This window comes from Leucopleurus acutus, assembly GCF_964270905.1.
Source record: "Leucopleurus acutus genome assembly, chromosome: 19".
NCBI lineage: Eukaryota > Metazoa > Chordata > Mammalia > Artiodactyla > Delphinidae > Leucopleurus > Leucopleurus acutus.
In genome coordinates, this window is record NC_139161.1 from 25,312,437 (window position 1) to 25,330,495 (window position 18,059).

At 50.7% G+C, this 18,059-nt stretch overlaps 3 protein-coding genes across 3 annotated transcripts; all 3 read right to left on the minus strand.

Annotated features, from left to right (window-relative positions):
• Positions 1–1,406: 1,406 nt before the first annotated feature.
• LOC309975554 (C-C motif chemokine 8-like) lies at positions 1,407–5,596 on the minus strand (the record flags this gene model as incomplete). The annotated part of the gene is given in 5 exon segments (XM_082860742.1): positions 1,407–1,447; positions 1,450–1,511; positions 1,916–2,033; positions 2,849–3,023; positions 5,592–5,596. Coding segments are annotated over 4 exon segments (297 nt in total). The 5' UTR covers positions 2,925–3,023; positions 5,592–5,596.
• Positions 5,597–5,751: 155 nt separating this feature from the next.
• On the minus strand, positions 5,752–12,522 carry LOC309975555 (acetylcholine receptor subunit beta-like; the record flags this gene model as incomplete). Its single annotated transcript, XM_082860743.1, has 9 exons — positions 12,480–12,522; positions 12,255–12,394; positions 11,612–11,656; positions 10,959–11,068; positions 10,746–10,854; positions 10,233–10,380; positions 9,567–9,776; positions 6,434–6,657; positions 5,752–5,940 (listed from the first exon to the last, which is right to left on the minus strand). Coding segments are annotated over exons 3-9 (1,017 nt in total), but the record flags the coding sequence as incomplete, so codon positions are not given.
• Positions 12,523–16,051: 3,529 nt separating this feature from the next.
• LOC309975438 (transmembrane protein 102-like) lies at positions 16,052–17,703 on the minus strand (the record flags this gene model as incomplete). Its single annotated transcript, XM_082860561.1, is given in 4 exon segments — positions 16,052–16,099; positions 16,101–16,153; positions 16,156–17,361; positions 17,463–17,703. Coding segments are annotated over 4 exon segments (1,521 nt in total). The 5' UTR covers positions 17,677–17,703.
• Positions 17,704–18,059: the final 356 nt, after the last annotated feature.

The window sequence follows — 18,059 nt, forward strand, 5'->3', positions numbered from 1 at the left end:
TCTGAAGGGTGCAAGCCCTGTAGATATTGGTTTGCAAGATTATAAGAGAAGGGTCTGTGTCTTGGTCAATTATTCTCAACCTTCTACAACATTTAACCTATCACTCTTTCTGGCCCATTCTTCTTCACTTCATCTCCACTCCCACCCTGTACCATTTATGTCCCCATCATTTCCCCTACACCATGGCAGCAGCCTGCTCTCAGGCCTCTATCTCTCACACTCCATCCTGTAACTCAGATACTAGGTTATTCTTCCTGATGCTCGCCTCTGAATGTTCTCCTTCTCTCCTATTTCAAAACTTTCGGTGCATCTCTATTACCTGCTGACTTCCCAATCTGAAATTCAAGAGCCCCTACAACCTGGCTCCAACCTGCATTTCTAAAACTCTGACTCCTCTTTCTTCCCGAGCCCAGCCAGATGGGATTCCTTCCTCTGGCCCCCTCCCCTCATCTCCCTCCTGTATCAGTTCTGAAGAATCCTTTCATTTCCCATCATATTCCAATCTCTCAAGACCGGTCCTGTTGAAGGCTCATCTCCAGTAAAGAACCTTAAGTGGACCTCTAAGTTATAGACATCTAGTTTCCTGTTAGACTCAGTTTCATTTCTGGGACATTACTTTGGGTTTGAGAATTAATTAGATGGAGAAAACCTGGGGCTATGGAGAAAAGTTTGCAGACTGTTGCAAGAGATCAAGAGAGAGACCAGGCAAAGGTAAGTGTGGAGAGAAAAGCAATAGGAATCTAGATTCTATTAAATAAGGGCAGGTGATTTAGGGACTGGAGCCACAGGGCTGGAACAGTCTGGTCTGGTCCTTCTAGGTTCTCCGTAATCCTCAGCTGAGTCCAAAAGACTCAATTTAGAGGATGATCCTCACACCCCCAATTGTCACTCACTGCTGCCATTTTCTCCCTTCCTGCCAAATGTTACCCCATGAAAAATAAGACCAAGTAGTTTAAAATTATATAGATTTTTTCTTTGAAAATACCATAGTCATTTAATAACATTAATTTCCATCACAATGCTACATAGCACACACCAACTTACAGGAGCACTGATTTCCTAAGAATCCAAAGGTGTTCACTCTGATGATCAGTGGAAGGACCTCAGGATACTACAGGCAGGTAGGAGGGAGAACAGTGCCATCTTACCATGAGCTTAATGGAGCTCACAAAGGAAAACTCATCACCAGATGTTGTGTTTTTACATTCATTAGGATTTATGGCAGATAAAGTTAAAACATCAAAAACTTAAATATAATTATTGTTTAAGAAACTATGTGTTTTAAATTATTAAACAAAGAACCTCTTTTTGGACATGATAATAAAATAATACAGCTGGGGAAGGGTGGGGGGAAATAAATAAGATTTTCCAGGGCTCTGACTGTCTCTCAGTCCAGGTACAAAGGTTCAAGCCTTCAGGGCTTGGGGCTTTCGATCCAGGAGTTTATGGAATTCTGGACCCACTTCTGCTTGGGGTCAGCACAGACCTCCTTGTCCGCTTTGGTCTTGAAGCTGTGGGGAAAAGAGGGCACAGTTAAATGGAGTGTCTTGAGGATTTTGCCCAGGAGCTTGGCCCGTTGGCCCCTGGATATGATAGCCCTTTCTCCCTGGGTGAGGAGCCTGGATGGGGACAGGAAGAAAGGGAAAAGGGAGGAAGAGGCCTCTCTTCCAGAAAGGAAGTTCTGTTGTTACTGCTCCAGGGGAAGCCTTCCTTTAGCTCCTGGCTAAAGGAACTTGGATGATCTGACCAAACTTCCAGAAGAGCCTGGAGTGAGTATGGATTCCTTCTCATGGGCTTCATTTGTCTATGGGGTAAAGGGTCCTTTGGATTAGATGACATATTTATCTGACTCATTGGGAAGTATAGAACTCAGATAGAATGTTTGACTGACGGTGCCCGGGCATGGTCCACTCACATCACAGCTTCCTGGGGACACCGGCTGTTGGTGATTCTTGTGTAGCTGTCCAGCTTCTTGAAGGGGATCTTCTTACTGATCACAATAAAGCAGCAAGTGATTCGGTTGGAAACTGAATCTGAAAAACATTGTGCAAAGCTTCAGAGAGTTATAATGTATTGTCAGCCTGCATTTGTAAGAGAAGAAGGAGAAGGGAGAAGACAAAGCAAATACACAAGTTCTAACTAAGACCTACCATTCCCTAGTTCAGAGCTTTAGTCCAGATCCCATAGATAAAATGTTATCTGTGACTCAGTTTCCTCTGCTGAACTATGGGGCCCCTCATTGTTGACTGCAGATGGCGAAATCTTGAGTAACAAGATTAATCCTTGTAGCGTGATTTGGAGGGTCTACAGATCCAAAACCTCTGACCCTGGGAAGGTAAGTTCTAAGACCTTCCTTCCCAGCTATTTGTCCCCATGGGCTTAGAGCCAACCTAAGTCACATGCTGAGATGCCTCTGGGTCCTTATCCTCCTTACACAGCCACCCTTCTGGGAGCTACCCTGGACTGTAATCCAACATTTGAAACCTCCAGCAAGAGTTTCTTCCTCTCTACTACTCCTGAAATGTCCTTCCTACCCACGATGAGAAATGGTTCTTCCTTCTGTGCCACATCTCCAAACAAGGTGAGGATTGTTGAGATAGCAGCTGCATTTCATGTCCCAAAGCTGGTGTCGAGAAAGATCGTGGAGCCTGGCTCCAGTGGCCTGGGCTTCTAGTTCTGGTTCTGCCTCTGACCAGTTGTGACATGCCAGCTCTTCTTAATTCCCCTCTGGATTTCATTCTCTCCATCTTTTTAATGTAGGCTATGCAGCAAGCATGGGATGACTCATGCCAGGTATTAGTACCTGGGGTAGTTAAAATGTTAAGGCTTAAGAAGAGAGGAGGCTTACCTGGCTGAGCCAGCACCTGGGTGCTGAAGGCAGCTGCTGTGAGTAGCAGACACAGAAGTGCTGCAGAGACCTTCATACCTGAGGGTGAGCACGGGAGCTTCAGCCTGAGAGCTGGAGGTTTCTGAGTTAGTCTCAGCTTCTCTGCAACTCTGGCTCCTCTGGCTGATCTGCCTGCCTTTTATAGGGAGCAGAGCACATGGGCAGAGTCATGTCTAAGGAAGGATAAAATAGGCCCCTAAATGTGGTGAGTAGGTACCAGATCCTGGTGGTGATTTCCAAACACCGAGAAAAGGAAGTCGTGCAGTTTCCATCATTTGTTTAGATGGTGGGGCAGTGGTGGAAGGGTATGTGGTTATGCCCAGTAAAGTGTAGGAAGTGACCTTATTGGCCTATGAAGGGCTCTGATTTCTTTGAAATGGAACATGATCTGTTGGAAAGGAAGAGTAGAAGCTGAGTTCCTAACAGAGTGAAGAGAACCAAGTGCCTGACCCTCCCCATGTCCCGGGAGGTCTGGGATGGGGCCCTAAGGCTTTGCCTGGTCTCTTTATCAGATTCGTGTCCCTGCCATCCTAAATCAGTCAGGCTCCTTTAGAACCTCATACAGGTAGCTTGATAGAACCTTAGCAGAACGATAGAATCCAGGAATCTTCAAGTCTTAATGCCCTGGAATGTTCTGTTGTGTAGCCTAAGAACTGGGCAGCAAATACCAATCTTTTAGGGTGGTGATTTCCAAATATTTTATCTAGACACTAAAGTTTCTTTCCAAGTGAAATGATATGCGGAAGCCCAATATATCATGCAGATTCAGGTAGAATGGGTCTGTTTGAAAAGGGTCTTTTGCTTTTGGTGTCAAATCTTTTGCCCATTAAAAAAATTTTTTTTTTCTTACAGTTGACTTTAAGAAGTTCTTTGTATATTTTGTATTCAAGTCCTTTACCAGATATGTGCATTGCAAATATTTTCTCCACAGGCTGTAGCTTATATTCTTTTTTTTTTTTTAACATCTTTATTGGGGTATAATTGCTTTACAATGGTGTGTTAGTTTCTGCTTTATAACAAAGTGAATCAGTTATACATATACATATGTTCCCATATCTCTTCCCTCTTGCGTCTCCCTCCCTCCCACCCTCCCTATAGCTTATATTCTTAACAATGGCTTTCATAGAGCAGAAGTTTTAAATTTTAATAAAGTCCAATTTATCAATGTTTTTTCTTTCATAGATGTTGCTTTTGGTATTATAGCTAAAATCTCATCATCAAACCCAAGTTTGCATATCACCTTTTCAATGAATATTTCCAGATTTTCCACAAATCATTCAATATTCTCCAATAATCTTGAATGTTAAAGACTCCACAGGAGTCCATATATAAAGGCACCATAATTAATTGAAGAACTTCAGTTGGGAATTATATAATTTCCATTTTTTCACAATCATAAACAATAATTATGAGAAAACTGATGTAATATTATCATTAATGTCTCCATTCAATTCCATAGCTAAGGGATTAATCAATCAAAATGTGTGGATAGAGATACACCAGAAATACATCTACACGTGGAACAACTCCTACAGAACACCTACTGAACGCTGGCAGAAGACCTCAGACCTCCCAAAAGGCAAGAAACCCCCCCACGTACCTGGGTAGGGCAAAAGAAATGCAGTGCTGTGATTGATTAGTGATGTCTGCCATGGGTACAGCAATAGAAAGTGGTACTACCTATGTAACATAGTTGCTATTCCTGGATTAAATAATATTTAAACTTTAATTTAACTCATTAATGATTGTTTGCAAAGTATCTAGTCAGAGACAAGAGAAGCTAGCAGGCCTGGCAGAGAAGCTTCTTAGCTGTCAGCCCTAGGAAAGGCAGAATAGCATAGTGGTTAAAATTCTGAATTTGGATACTATGAACACTAGTTAATATCTGTATCAGAGAAAGCACAAGTTATATAACTTCTTTGTACTTCAAATTCCTTACCTATTCTTTATTTATGTGGAAATGGGGTTTATTGTGAATATTAAATTATCTGATACCCAAAACTTGCTTTGCAGTGTGAGTAGCATATGGCAAGTGATCAATAAGCTAGCTGTCATCAATAGTCAAATAAGAAGGGTATCGTGTCTAGGACATGCTAGGAAGGGACCCAGAGTGTGGTTCTTGGTCTCTTGTACAAGTTCTCTCTGAAATTGCTTCCAAAGATATGTGGTAGGGATAGACCTCTGGGAATATCTGTGCTATAGGTGAGGAAAGAAAAAGAGTCTCCCAGAAGCAGAGAAGTGCAGTCCTGGGATCCTGCCATGAACCAGAAGAGTGGGCCCCAGAGGAGATGGGGGTCAGACTCCAAGCCTGACACACCAAGGGGCACCAAGGTCTTAATTCTACAGGGAGCTCAGAGATCTCAAGTGGTAAGTCACTTTGATTATGAAATTTCCCTCTCTTGTTTTGTTTTTAAACTGAATTCGAGAAATCCCATCATAAAAGTTAAAAGGAAACTTTAGGTCGTGCAAGTTCAGCAGCTGTTTTTTTCCAGCAGCTTGGCTGTGCTGTTTAAGGAAGTGTTCATTCTGCCCTCTCTCTTTCTTTTCTCCTCCGTGTCTTCCCAATTAGCATCTTCGTAACGCAGTTTTGACAAGTCACCTATGGCTCAGTGGCTGTGAAGGGGCACCTGAGGTCAGAAACAACCTCTGTGAATAGAGGATCAGAAATGGGTACCCTGCGGTGGAAGGAGATCTGGATTCTTACACGGTTCTTTTTTTCTTTTTGCGGTACGCGGGCCTCTCACTGTTGTGGCCTCTCCCGTTCCGGAGCACAAGCTCCGGACGCGCAGGCTCAGTGACTATGGCTCACGGGCCCAGCTGCTCTGCAGCATGTGGGATCTTCCCGGACCGGGGCACGAACCCGTGTCCCCTGAATCGTCAGGCGGACTATCAACATCATTTGGTGGCTTGCGGATGAAACATTCATCTGTTCCCCGACCCCAGCCACTTCGTGGAGAATCTCTGAGAGGTATAGGAGGTGGCTCCGGTATCTGGTCTCTCTCAGGTTTGGGTCTCTTCAGACCCAGATACGGAGGGAGTTTGTGGATAAAGATCTGCAGAGTAGAAGAAGAGGTGTACTGGAGGGGGCTCTTATGCTCTCAGACCAGAAGGGAAGCCGCCAACCACCCCCACGGCACGTGCCCATTCCTGCGCATGCGTCCATGCATCCCACAGATGAAATGCAACTACACAGCCCAAGAGTTCTTAAGTGGGTTAGGAGGCATCCTGACTGGAAAGAAAAGTTCTGAGGGCTTCCACCCGGATAGTACCTAACCCTTAGAATGCTTCCTTGGGACCCACGATGGGCAGTATTGATGAAGAGAGTCTGGGATCTACACAACGTCAATGATGGGAGGATAAAATTAATTGGGCAACATTTCAACACCCAAAGACCTTGGCACTTTGACACTCTACCAGGAGTTGTAGTTCTCCCTCAGGTCTGTGAAAGGGAAGGTTGAAGTTGGTGGGAGGGAGGAGCGATACCTGGACAAAAAGCCAAATACTAGGATTGAGAGTTAACACAGGTTGGAGAGGAGATCTTCTTACCTGACGGACCCAAAGGGGCATTTGGTGGGTGTGGGGTGAGCGATGGTGTAGGTTGAGGTCTACGACGCTAAGGATGACCGAGAAGGTGACGAGGACCATGGTAAACATGAGGTATTTGATAATGACGGAGACAGACAGGGAGGTCTCAGGCACTTTGTCTGCCAGCAGCAGCAGGAACACAGTAAGGGTCAGCAGGGCAAAGATCGAGAGCCCCATCTTCTCTCCTTGGGGGACAGAGGGGAAGGCGAAAGGATTAGGCTTTGCCAGAAAGCAATCTCCCTGGCATAATCAGTGACCGTGTTTCCAGCCCACTCAAGGACAGGCTTTTGGAAGGGCGAACTGCATGCAAATAACTCCTACATTTATACCTCCAACCTGGACTGATTCCCCTAAATTCCACACTTGTATCCACCTGCCTACTTAACCTCTCCATTTGGGTGTCCACTAGACATCTCGAACTTCACATGTCCAAAACTTAATTCCCTCACCACCGACTCCCGCCATAGTCTTCCTCAGTTCACAAATGACAACTCGATCTTTCCTGTGGCTCAGACCAACTCCCTTTGAGTCATTCTCAGCTCTCCTCTCTCTCATCCCATATCCAATCCATACCAAACCCTGTTGGCTCTACCTTCAAAATATATCCTGAAACTGATGACTTATCACATCTACCACTACCATCCTGGCACAAGCCACCATTACCTCAGATCTGAGTTATTATAAAGGCCTCCTCTTTGCTTCATCCTTTGCCCCCCTGCTGACTGTTCTCAACACAGCAGCCAGATTGACCCCGTTAAAATGTAAATCAGATCATAACACTCCAGTGGCTTCCCATCGCCTTTAGCATAAAAGTCCATACTGAAGTCTACAAGGCCTTCCCATTAGTTCTCTGACTACATCTCATACTGTTTTCTCTCTTGCTTACTTCATTCAGTTATTACTTCATTGGCTATTTCTTGAATATGCAAGGCACATGCCCACCTCAGAGCTTTTTGCACTCACTGTTAACTCCTCCTGCTAATTTCTTCCCCCAGATATCTACCAGGGTCATTCTCTCACTTCCTTCAAGTCTTTGTTCAACTATTGATCAAACATTCCCTTTTTAGTGAGGCATTCACTGACCATCCTATTTTTAAATTGCAACCCCTGTGATAAACCATAGTGGAAAAGAATATGAAAAAATATATATATCCATAAATGAGTCACTTTGCTGTACAGCAGAAATGAAACACAACATTGTAAATCAACCTATATTTCAATAAAATTGTTTAAATAAATAAATAAATTGCAACCCCCTACCCCCATTCTCATCCTCCCCAAACCCTTTTCCCATTTTTCCTTCTTAGGAATTGACCTCTCCTAATATACTATCTAGGAATTCCCTGGTGGCACAGTGGTTAGGAATCCGCCTGCCAATGCAGGGGACGCGGGTTCGAGCCCTGGTCAGGGAAGATCCCACATACCGTGGAGCAACTAAGCCCGTGCGCCACAACTACTGAGCCTGTGCTCTAGAGCCCACCAGCCACAACTACTGAGCCCACGTGCCACAACTACCGAAGCCCACGCGCCTAGATTCTGTGTTCCACAACAAGAGGAGCCACCGCAGTGAGAAGCTCGTGCACTGCAACGAAAGTAGCCCCTGTTCACCACAACTAGAGAAAGCTCCCGCGCAGCAACGAAGACCCAATGCAGCCTTAATTAATTAATTAATTTTAAAAATAATAATATACTATCCAATGGGTTTATTTATTATGTTTGCTGACTGTCTCCCCACTAGAATATAAACTCCATGAGAGCAGGGATTTTTGCCTGCTTTATTCACTGATGTATTCCCAGTGCCTTGCACATTACAGATGTTCAACAAATATTGTTAAATGAGTGAGTGGACCAACCCCTGTAGCAGGAACTATATAGCAAATCGAAGGATCTAAAAATGAAACCAAGTATATAAGAATATGCCAGGTGACTGGTTATTACTGTGGCATACAACGGGCGCTGAAAACTTCATGGAAGGCATTGAAATAAGTAACTATTATAGTCTGTTCTACTTTAGTCCTGTAATATTGGGTTCCAAGATTTGCCTTGCTCCAGGAAGAAGGAGAAGTTACATGTGGAAGTGTGTTCTAGAGATGCATCACTCTCCTTCCCCAGACTGAGACAGGGCTTGATTACAGAGAGAAGGAAAGCATGTGTTTTTTGTTTGTTTTGTTTTGTTTTGTGTTTCAGGCCACAGCAGTGAAAGCCCAGAATCCTAACCACTAGGCTACCACGGAACTCCCAGGAAAGCATGTTCTGAATATAAGAGTTTAGGATATCAGTCTCTGAATCAGACTAGTACTAAGCAGGGTTGGAATAGCAACACTGCCTCTCTCTGTGTAATGTCAGGTGAATGACTTAAACTCACTTAGCCTCTGTGAAACGGGCAGACAATTCAGTACTTACCTCACAGAGTTGTGACGATTAGAACTGAGTTAACATATGTAACACATTATTTGTATTATCTTATAGCAAGTGCTCAAAATTAGAAAAGACTATACCTACACTTACACAAAGCTTACAGAGTACCAGGCATAGTTCTATTAACTCAGTTAATCCTCAATATAGTCCTATGTGGGAGGGACAACGACTGTCCTATTTCCAGATCAGGACACTAAGAGATTAAGGAATTTGCCCAAGGTTACTCTGTTAGCATATTGTGCTGTCTCCCAGAGAAATGTTGGCTATTATTTCCAAGGGACATAGGAGGTTAAGGGACTAGTAGGCGGCATTTGACAAGTGGGGGAGAGAGGATGCCAGGAATGGGGAAAGGGAAAGGAAGCGTTAGCTGAGTCTGGGAGTTTGTTGGTCAGAGGAGTGGCAGTTCCAAGGATGAGATCCTAGGATTCTGAAGGGAAGAGTTCAGAAGTTACTGGGTGCAGAGAAGTGAGCAGCAGAGGGGAGGTAGAGCTTGAGGTTGGAGGGGAAATCTGGATGCAGAGGCAAAGGCTCTTCCTGAAAGGAAAACCTGGGTGAGATTGCTGAGGCACAGTTCATGAAGGCTTGAGTTGGCAGGAAAACCTTCCCTGTTTTATGGGTGAAGAGCAAGAACCTGAGCTATTGGCAAGAAGGAGTGCTGGGCCCCTTCCCCTCTTACCTGCATCTGGTGGCAGGTAGAAGACGAAGATGGCCAGAAGAGTGATGAGGATGCATGGGGCGATGACGTTGACCAGGTAAAAGAGAGGCTTCCGGCGAATGATGAGGTAGAAGGTGACTTCTTCACGCCGTCTTTCCCCCCCTCCCCTAGGATCCACTGGAGGCTGGATTAGCCGAGAAGGCTTGTGAATAATCTCCCATTGACCGTTCTCTTGGGGGGAGTGGGGGGAGAAGAGAAGGTGACACAGATGTTTGTGCCAGATACGGCTTTCTTTTCTGTTTTTGTTTTTGTGTGTGTGTGTGCCTCACTGCGCCACCGCGCTGCTTGTGGGATCTTAGTTCCCCTAACGAAGGATTGAACCCGGGCCCTCAGCAGTGAAAGTGTGGAGTCCTAACCACTGGACCGCCAGGGAATTCCCAGATATGGCTTTCTCTGCCACATCCTAGAGCAGGGGGGACTGATGTAATATGGGGCCAGCTATGGTCCCTGGGCTGGACAGCCCATCTCTAATAAATTTAAGCAAGTCTCAATTTCCATAACCACAAAATATAGACAGTTACACCTATCTTGCTGAACCCACAGGGACTCACTAAGGGAGTATATTTATCAGCCTGTTAGAAACTGGAAATCGTAAAGCCCATGGACATGGGAGCCAAGCCCACTCACCAATAAAGGTGCCTTCATGAATGTGCACTTCCTGCCACTCCTGCCCATCGGGACCCAAGCCGGTCTGCAGACTGACTTCTGAGCTGTCATAGCTATAGGAACTGAACACCATGGTGCAGTTCTGCCAGTCAAAGGGGAAGTAGGTGACCTGGATGGAGTGGAGAGTTACTAGAGCTGCCAGAGAGCTGGTCAGGGCTGAGGGAGCTGAGGAGGTCACAGGGCAGACAGGGGTCAGAGGATATGGGGCACTAGGGAGATAGGGACCACCAGGGGGAGATCACAGAGAAGTGGAGTCACAGAGGAATAAGAAGGTTATGCGGGGAGGTCATGGACAATGGAGGGGGGCGGTCACTGAAGAAGACTGGAAGTCAATGAAAGTGGACAGAGAAGATGAAACTCAACGGAAAATCAGAAGGGTAAGAGAGACGTGAGGGTCATGGGGATAATGGAGGAGGGATATCTGAGTGAGGGTTTCTAGGAGCGCCTTGAGCTTCCCAGGTGGGGCCCGGACACCTGGATGCTGCAGCTGCTGCGATAGATGCCCGGGGGCTGCCAGCGCACGGAGCCGTCGGAGGACACCATGACTCTGATGTCCAGAGCAACATCAAAATTTCCGTCGTTGCTGCCGGGAAAGAATCTTCTCATCTGAGATCAGGCCCCTCCCTCCGGAGGCCGCGCCCCTCCAGAGGCCCTGCCCCACCTCCCAGACTCTGGGAACATCCTTACTTGTTTAGGAGCACCACGTCTGGTAGCCACACGGATTCGGCAGTGATGCGGAGTGAATCGATGCCCTCTTCCTCCTCAGGGTCCCAGCTCAGCCTGTAGTCAGTCCACTCCTAGGGAAGCAGAGGCTGAGGGGCCGTCTGGGGCTGGAGGCTGGAAGGAGTCTTGGGATGTGCTGAGGAAGCCCGGGCAGGGAATGCAAAGGAGGAGAGCCGCGCAGGCATGGTCTGTGGTTCTGGAGGCCGGGGCTCTGTTTAAGACTCCACCTGCACTCTTTGGGACCCTATCAACTAATTTCCCCTTCTCTCTCACCGGGCCCCAATTTCTTCTTTCTGTAAAAACGAGGGGGTTGCACGCTAGCCTCTAAAACAGTGGCTTTCAAACTGCAGTTAACGACCCATTTCATAGGTCCGGAATCAAATGAGTGGCCCCAAACCAGTGTTAAAAAAAATTTAGAATTAAAAATGCATGGAATGCATCTCCCATAGCAAAGATAGGTATTGTTTCCTGAAGCTTCTGTTTCAGTTATAAATGTGTTTTCTGAGGTCGTGATGCAAAAAAAAAAAAAAAAAAAAATCTTACTGGTCGGAACTTTCGAGGAAATTGTAAAGGCAGCGGGATGCCCGCCCTTTCCCACCCTGCGGGGGTCTCCGTACCAGGTCTAAGTAGACCTTTGTGCTCATCTCCTCATCCTTCTCGTCCTTTAAAGGGTAGATATGATGTCAGTGTAGAGAAATGAGGGGCTCGGTGGGTAAACTCTCCCTGGAAACTCCCCTCTTTTTCTGAGTCGCACCCTCTTGGGTTCAAGCCCCACCTCCTATAAACTGCGTTGGCTTAAGCTCCGCCTCTATCTCGTAAACTTCCTGCTGGCCGTACAGCCAGCCAGTTCATTTACCAGTCCCGGCCCCGGCCGGAGTGAATCTCTGCCCGCTGTTGTTTATTGACCCTGTCCGGCACCAAGGTCCGCCCCAGCCTGTGACCCCGCCTCAAGGTCCGCTCTCCGGCCTGTCCATCGAGGTCCGCTCTCCGGCCTGTCCATCGGCCCCAGCTCCACTTTGAGATCCGCCAACAGGCCAGTTCATCATCCTACCCGGCTCAATCCTGGCCCGTCCAGCAGCCACGCCCACAGCTTGTCCATTGGTCCGATTTCGACCCAACCTCTACTAACGGCCCGTCAGTCACCCAGCCTGGCCTCGCCCCGGGCCCCGCCCCCAGTGGTCCCTGGGTTCCGCCCTGCGTAAAGCCACGCCCCCCAGCCGGCTAGTGGGCCAGGCCTCAACTCCCCGCGTGCGCCCTCACCAGGCTGATTAATTGCGCTAGGCTGAGACCAATGCTAACCCCGACGCGGTCTCCGACCTCCCGCGCCGGCCTCACCGAGCTATCATAGCCCGAGAAAAGTTTCTTGCGGAGTCGGCCCTCCGCCTCTGAGACGCGGGCGCCTGGAGGAGGAGAGAACTGAGTGAAGCCCTGGTGCCCGACCACGACCTCTGGCCCTGTCATTGCCCCTTTGACGCCCAGACTTACCCGAGGCGAACGGCGCCCCCAACGCCCACAGCAGCAGCAGCAGCAGCAGCAGCAGCAGGCAGCAGCAGCAGCAGCGCCCCTGGGGTCATAGCCCGCCCGCGTCGCTCAGTGAGTCCGCCTGGGTGAGCCGCCAGGACTGCCAGCGCAGGAGAAGTGACGAGGCGCCCAGGAATGTGCACCTGTTACTAGGGGACAGCCGCCAGCCTACCCGCCCCGCCCCTGGGGCTTGATCCCTCCCCGAGCGACTGCCAAAGCCTGCTACCCACAGATGGCAGACAACACTTCAACTGTATAAATCGTCTTTAATTGAGAAAGCACGGAGGGGAGACTGGTCCCCTGGGAGCAGAGCCTTTCTGGATACCTAACACCCAGCTGAGGTAAAGCAAGTTCTATTCAGTTAGAAGCTGGAGGGGTGTATGAGGTCTAGAGACCAAGAGGCCCTCACCCTCCTTGGCCTGACCTGTAGGGGAGAAGGGTGGGACTTATTGGTGTCTCCTCATTTGAGGGGGGTCAAAGCTATGTCCCATTTGTCTTTTCTATTCTAGACCCATTACCCCAAAGACCTCAGCTTTAAAGGGGACCTGGAAGGAATTCCTGCTGAGGTAGTTAAGTGTTCATGTCCCCCCAACCCAGGCACAGGTCCAATCATGCCATGGTTCTGGCCACTTTCCCATCCTAGCTGCCTGTCTATAAGCCAGGGATTCCTTCCAAAACTCCTCTGCCCTTCCTCAGCCTCTGTTCCCTGGCAGGGCCCCAGCTGAGTTGCAGGAGCTAGAAACTGCATGTAAAAAATAAGGTGAGCATTCTATAGGAAGAATGAGAGTTTTGGAAAATTGTCTAGGGAAAACAAGAAGTTCTGGATGATCCATCCAGAACTTAGTTCTTTGTGAATCATAGCTGGGACCTTTCCAGAGCTCCTGCTGTAGTGGGATAACTGAGGACATGGAAAGGAGACGTGACCCACGAGCCCCCCCCCGCCCCGCCCAGCAAACTGGGGGCTGGCGAATAAGCCAGAACTGCAAACAGTCCTGATTTCTTTGAGCCCTCCCCGGCAAACCGGAGGCATGCGAATAAGCCAGAGTTGTGAACAGTTCTGAATGCTTCAAGCGCCCCCCCCCCGACAAACTGGGGGCCTGCAAAAGAAGCATTGAGTGCTTTGGGCACTGATCCATGAGAAGTCCTCAGTATAATCAGAGTGGTGGGAATGCAAGAAAATGTCCTTCTGCTACTTCAGTATAATCAAAATAATGGTGGGAACTTTCTGCTGTTCTTGCGCTCAAGGATGAAGCACGGCAGGTGCTCACGAAAGCCAATTATTGCTTGTATAATTAATAAAAACATAGCTTGCTGTTTCGGCACTTCTAAAATGTTAAAAAAAACAAGTCTCAAAGCGTAAACCTAGATAATACTTTAATAAAAGTTACCACAACAAGACAGACGGCGCTGTTTTGCCCGAGCGAGCGGCAGCCCTCTACTGCTGTGCTTCGGCACAATTCATCTCATGTGATGAGCTTACTTTCGCCCCTGTCCTAAGAAACTACAACACCTGCTTAACACGTATCACGAGACAAGGTGGGAGCGTGGGTCTAGAACTCTTACTCTAGACCAATAACATGCCTATATAGGCTCTAGTTCCATCCTAGAGGGAAGGGCTGAGAGTCGGGGTCTATGTCCTAGAGCTGAGATTCAGAAGGAAGTATGGCTCCCGTATGTGTCTAGAACACCACGCTCTAGAATTTGGTGTCTCTGGGGTAAGAAAGTTAAACCTGTGGTGATCTGAGACTGGCCCAATTCAGGCCAAGACCAACAGCTGGACAGGGCCCAAATCCAGCCTCTCTCTAGTTGGAAAACAGGGGTCCATCTGGGTGAAGGACAGAGGCCTGATGGATCCAGAACAGAGCCTGGCAGCATGCCTGTGTTCCAGCACAGACCCTGGGTGCAGAAATGGCCCTGGCTGGGGTGCCTGGTGTTCCAGAACCTGTCTGCAACAAGGCAAAAGGTGGAGTAGCGAAAGAAGGAAACTAATCCTGAGCTGCAGTGGACCTGTAAGTCTATGGCTTGGTGGCCATGAAAAGGGCAAAGGGCTCCAGGAACTGGCTGAGCCCGGGGTGGGGAAGATTTATGCCCTGGTTTTGTCAGTTTTGGAACCCGCCGCGCCATCTCGGGAAAAGGCTTTGGAGGGTGTGAGTGTGGAAGGAAAGAAGTGATCAGCCAGGACCATTTTCAGACATCCCCCTCTCTGACCCCTTTCCCGGGCCCAAGGATCTAAGGGTCTCAGCAGCCCCGGAAGTCATGGCCGGCCCCTAGGCTCCCTCAGGGTAGGGCACCTGGTGGGACGTGGCTGCTCAGGGCATGAGTGTGGCAGCAGGGGTGAGAGCAGGGCCAGAAGCAGGGCTGGGAGACAGGCTGCGGTGGTGGCGAGTGCAGGGAGCCTCCAGTCCGGGGACTACATGGCAGGGGCCAGGGGGACTGGAAGGGGAGGTCTCAGGGACACTGTGGAGAGAAGGCCCCTCAACCTGTCCTGTCTTGTCGATCCGGGGACGGCTGGCGCTGGCTCCGGTTCCAGGCTCCTCCCTCCCTGTACCCCACAAGCGGAGCTTCCCCCCACGCCCGGCTAGGCGTCCCGGACCCCAGGAAGGAGTGAGGGTGTCTCCGCAGAGCGCCCTGGTCTGGCGAAGTGAGCACTGGGCCTGGCGGCTGGACCAAGCGGAGCGGCGGCAGCGGCGGCAGCGGTAGCGGCTGTGGGAAGCTGAGGCGGCGGCGGCGACAGCGACAGCGGCTTCCCCCTCCTCCGAGAGCCGGTCCGGGGGCGCGGCAGGGGGCGGAGACGCCGGGAAAGAGCGGGAGGTGAAGCTGGGCGAGCGGAACCCCGGGGTTCCTTGGAGGCAGGGAGCGGCGACGGTCTTAGAGACAGGCGGAGCCGAGGCAAGGCCGCATGTCTCGCATGTCTCGGGGTTCAGAGGAGGAGGGACAAGGAGGCGACTCCACTGAATGGAACTCTGGATGGGGGGAGAGGTTGGGCTTAGATAGATGGAATGGCGGATGCCCCGAGAATGGAGAAAGGGACCCTACTGCCCGGGATGGAGGGCAGAACTGGATGAGGAAGGTGGCGGGAATAACTGAAGAGGTAGCGGTGGTGGTGAGGTCTAGCCTGGGGTGAAATCCGGCCTCCTTAATGCCTCTGCTTTTGTGTGAGACAAATTGGTCAGTCCCTGGTCTCCATACCTTTCTCCTTTACACGTTTTTTCAGCAAATATATTACCCCCATCCCGATTGACTCCTAAGAGAAAAGAGCATAAGAACTGGCGGGAGATGGATGCCAGAGGCTGCACCGGAGTGGGAGGGGTGCTGGCCACAGATTTGGAAAGTGGAGAGGCCAGAATGGAACGACCTGTGCCAGGGATGGGGCGGGAGGAGGGTGGGAGGAAGCGGAGGAACCGGCGAGGAGGCCTTCTAGAACGGGCTCTTCGGGCCCAAAGCGCTCAACCTGTCTCCCAGGTGAGGGGAGAGCAGTGCCCTCCACATCCCGCTGGCCAACAGAAGCACATTCCAGGTTAGTAGGAACAGCGTCTTTAATGGGCCCCGCCTCCCACGCCTCCCACGCCGGCTAAGACGCCCCTCCTTGCGTGCAGCCTTGGCCTCTTCCACAGCGGCGCGCAGGGCGCGGGCAGGGCCAACGCCCCAAGCAGCGAAGCGGCACCGTCCCCCGCACGGAGCTTTTGGCCACTCAGAAAATAGTGGGGCAGCGTCCCGGCCTCGAGCACCCGGCCCAGCTCATCCAGCAGCCCGAGGCAGCTGGCGCCCGCATTCTCGGCTCGCGCCAGAGAGGGCGCGGGCAGCCGCTCACACGCCCAGTAGAGCAACGTCCGCAGGAGGTAGGGCGCCGCGACCCTAGTCCTGGCCACCAGAGGGCGCAGCAGCGCCTGGGCCGCCGCGTGCGCTTGCAGCAGGGGAACGGGTATGCGCGTCTTGAGCGCCAGCTCTTGGCGGGCGAAGTAGAGCTGCCAGCAGGAAGCGTCCGGCCGCTCTGTGCCGCCGCCGCCGGGCACCAGGGAGAAGGAAGACGACTCCGAGGCCAGCGGGTCGGCCCACGAGTGGCTCCGAGCCCCCTGGGACCAGCCGGCCACGGACACCACGGGGATCAAGTCGAAAAGCAGGAGGCGGCGCGGGGGCCCGGGCGTAGCCAGGAGGATGGTGGTGATCCCCGCGTGGCGGGCTGCGTGGACCAAGCGCGGGGCACCCGGAACCGGAAACGGGGACTCAGTGACCGCAGCCAGCGAAGCAGAGAACCAGGCAGCCACCTGGGCGGGGCACAATGTGGGCCATGCCTCCGGAGCCTCCAACGGCTGTGGCACTGGGCTAACGTCGGTTGCTTTGGTGACGTCACCATTCGTTTTTTTCAGTGGTGAGGGAAAGTCAACATCGGTTACGTCTTGTTGAGGCAACTCTGGCACTGAAACATTACTAGGTGAGTTTTCCAAAGACTCGTGTGCCTCAGGCTCAGTGACGTGTAGCTGGTCCACAGAGATTTGCGGATCCTTGGGAGTTTCTTTGCTTTGGGCTGGGTGGATCGAATCACGTCCTCCTGGGACTGGGGGTCCTAGGCAATCCTGCCATGCCTCCCGGACCGAGGTTCCGCGTACCTGTGCTGGGAGGAAGAGCCATGTGTAACAGGATCCCACGTCCGGTTGCAGCTCCTGCCCGGTGCCATCTAGCGAAAGCACGGGCACCAGGAGTGTGAAGCCGGAGTCGTAGTGAGGTCCCCGAGCGTAGGGCCCTAGAGGCGCAGGCCCCAGATCCAGGGAGCCCTCGCGAATCCCGCAACGAAGTTGCAGGAGCTCTGCCTGAGGAGGAAAGCGAGGGTCCCGGCAGTGAACGAGACCTAAGGAAAGAGAAGGGACCGTAAAGTCGTGATCCAGAGCCGGGGCGGGGTGAGGCGGAGCTGAGAGCTGCAAGTTCCCGAAGGCTGGGAGGGTTACTTACCAAGCAAAGAGAAAACAAAGTCCTTGGCCTGGAGGAGATCTGGTCCTGGCTTGGGACCTTCACTCCAGCTCGCCTGCACACCCAGCTCCTGGATCAGCTGGGTTAGTTCTTGCAGCTGCGCCGCAGAGCAGAAGTCGATGTCCGTGAGCGGCCGGGCTGGGGCTGGGGGCGGTGGGCCCCACCAGGGAGCACTCCCCCAGACCGCGGAAGCCATATGGCTCTGTCGTTTGGGGGCTAGGAAATACACAGACGGGAGGAAGCCCAGACGGGCCGTACCTTTTGCTGCAGAAAACTGGCCCCCGTTCTTTGCTCTTCCAGAGGCCAAGAGGGTTCCCAAGACACAGTCCGCCAATGGGTCTGCAGACGAAGGGCCCTAAATTTAGTCTTGAAAGAGAACAAATAAATACCTCCTCCATCCTTGCCCTTTTCTCATATGCTGGTTCCCGCCCCCATGGAACGGTTCACCTGACTCAGCAGGTAGAAAGTAGCTGTTTGGCCCCTCCTAAGGAATGCAATAGCCTCCTTCGCTGCCCCTTGTCTACGTCCCCTTACCTCTTTTTCAGAAGAGGCTAGTGGTTTGCGGCTTCCCTCTTAGGG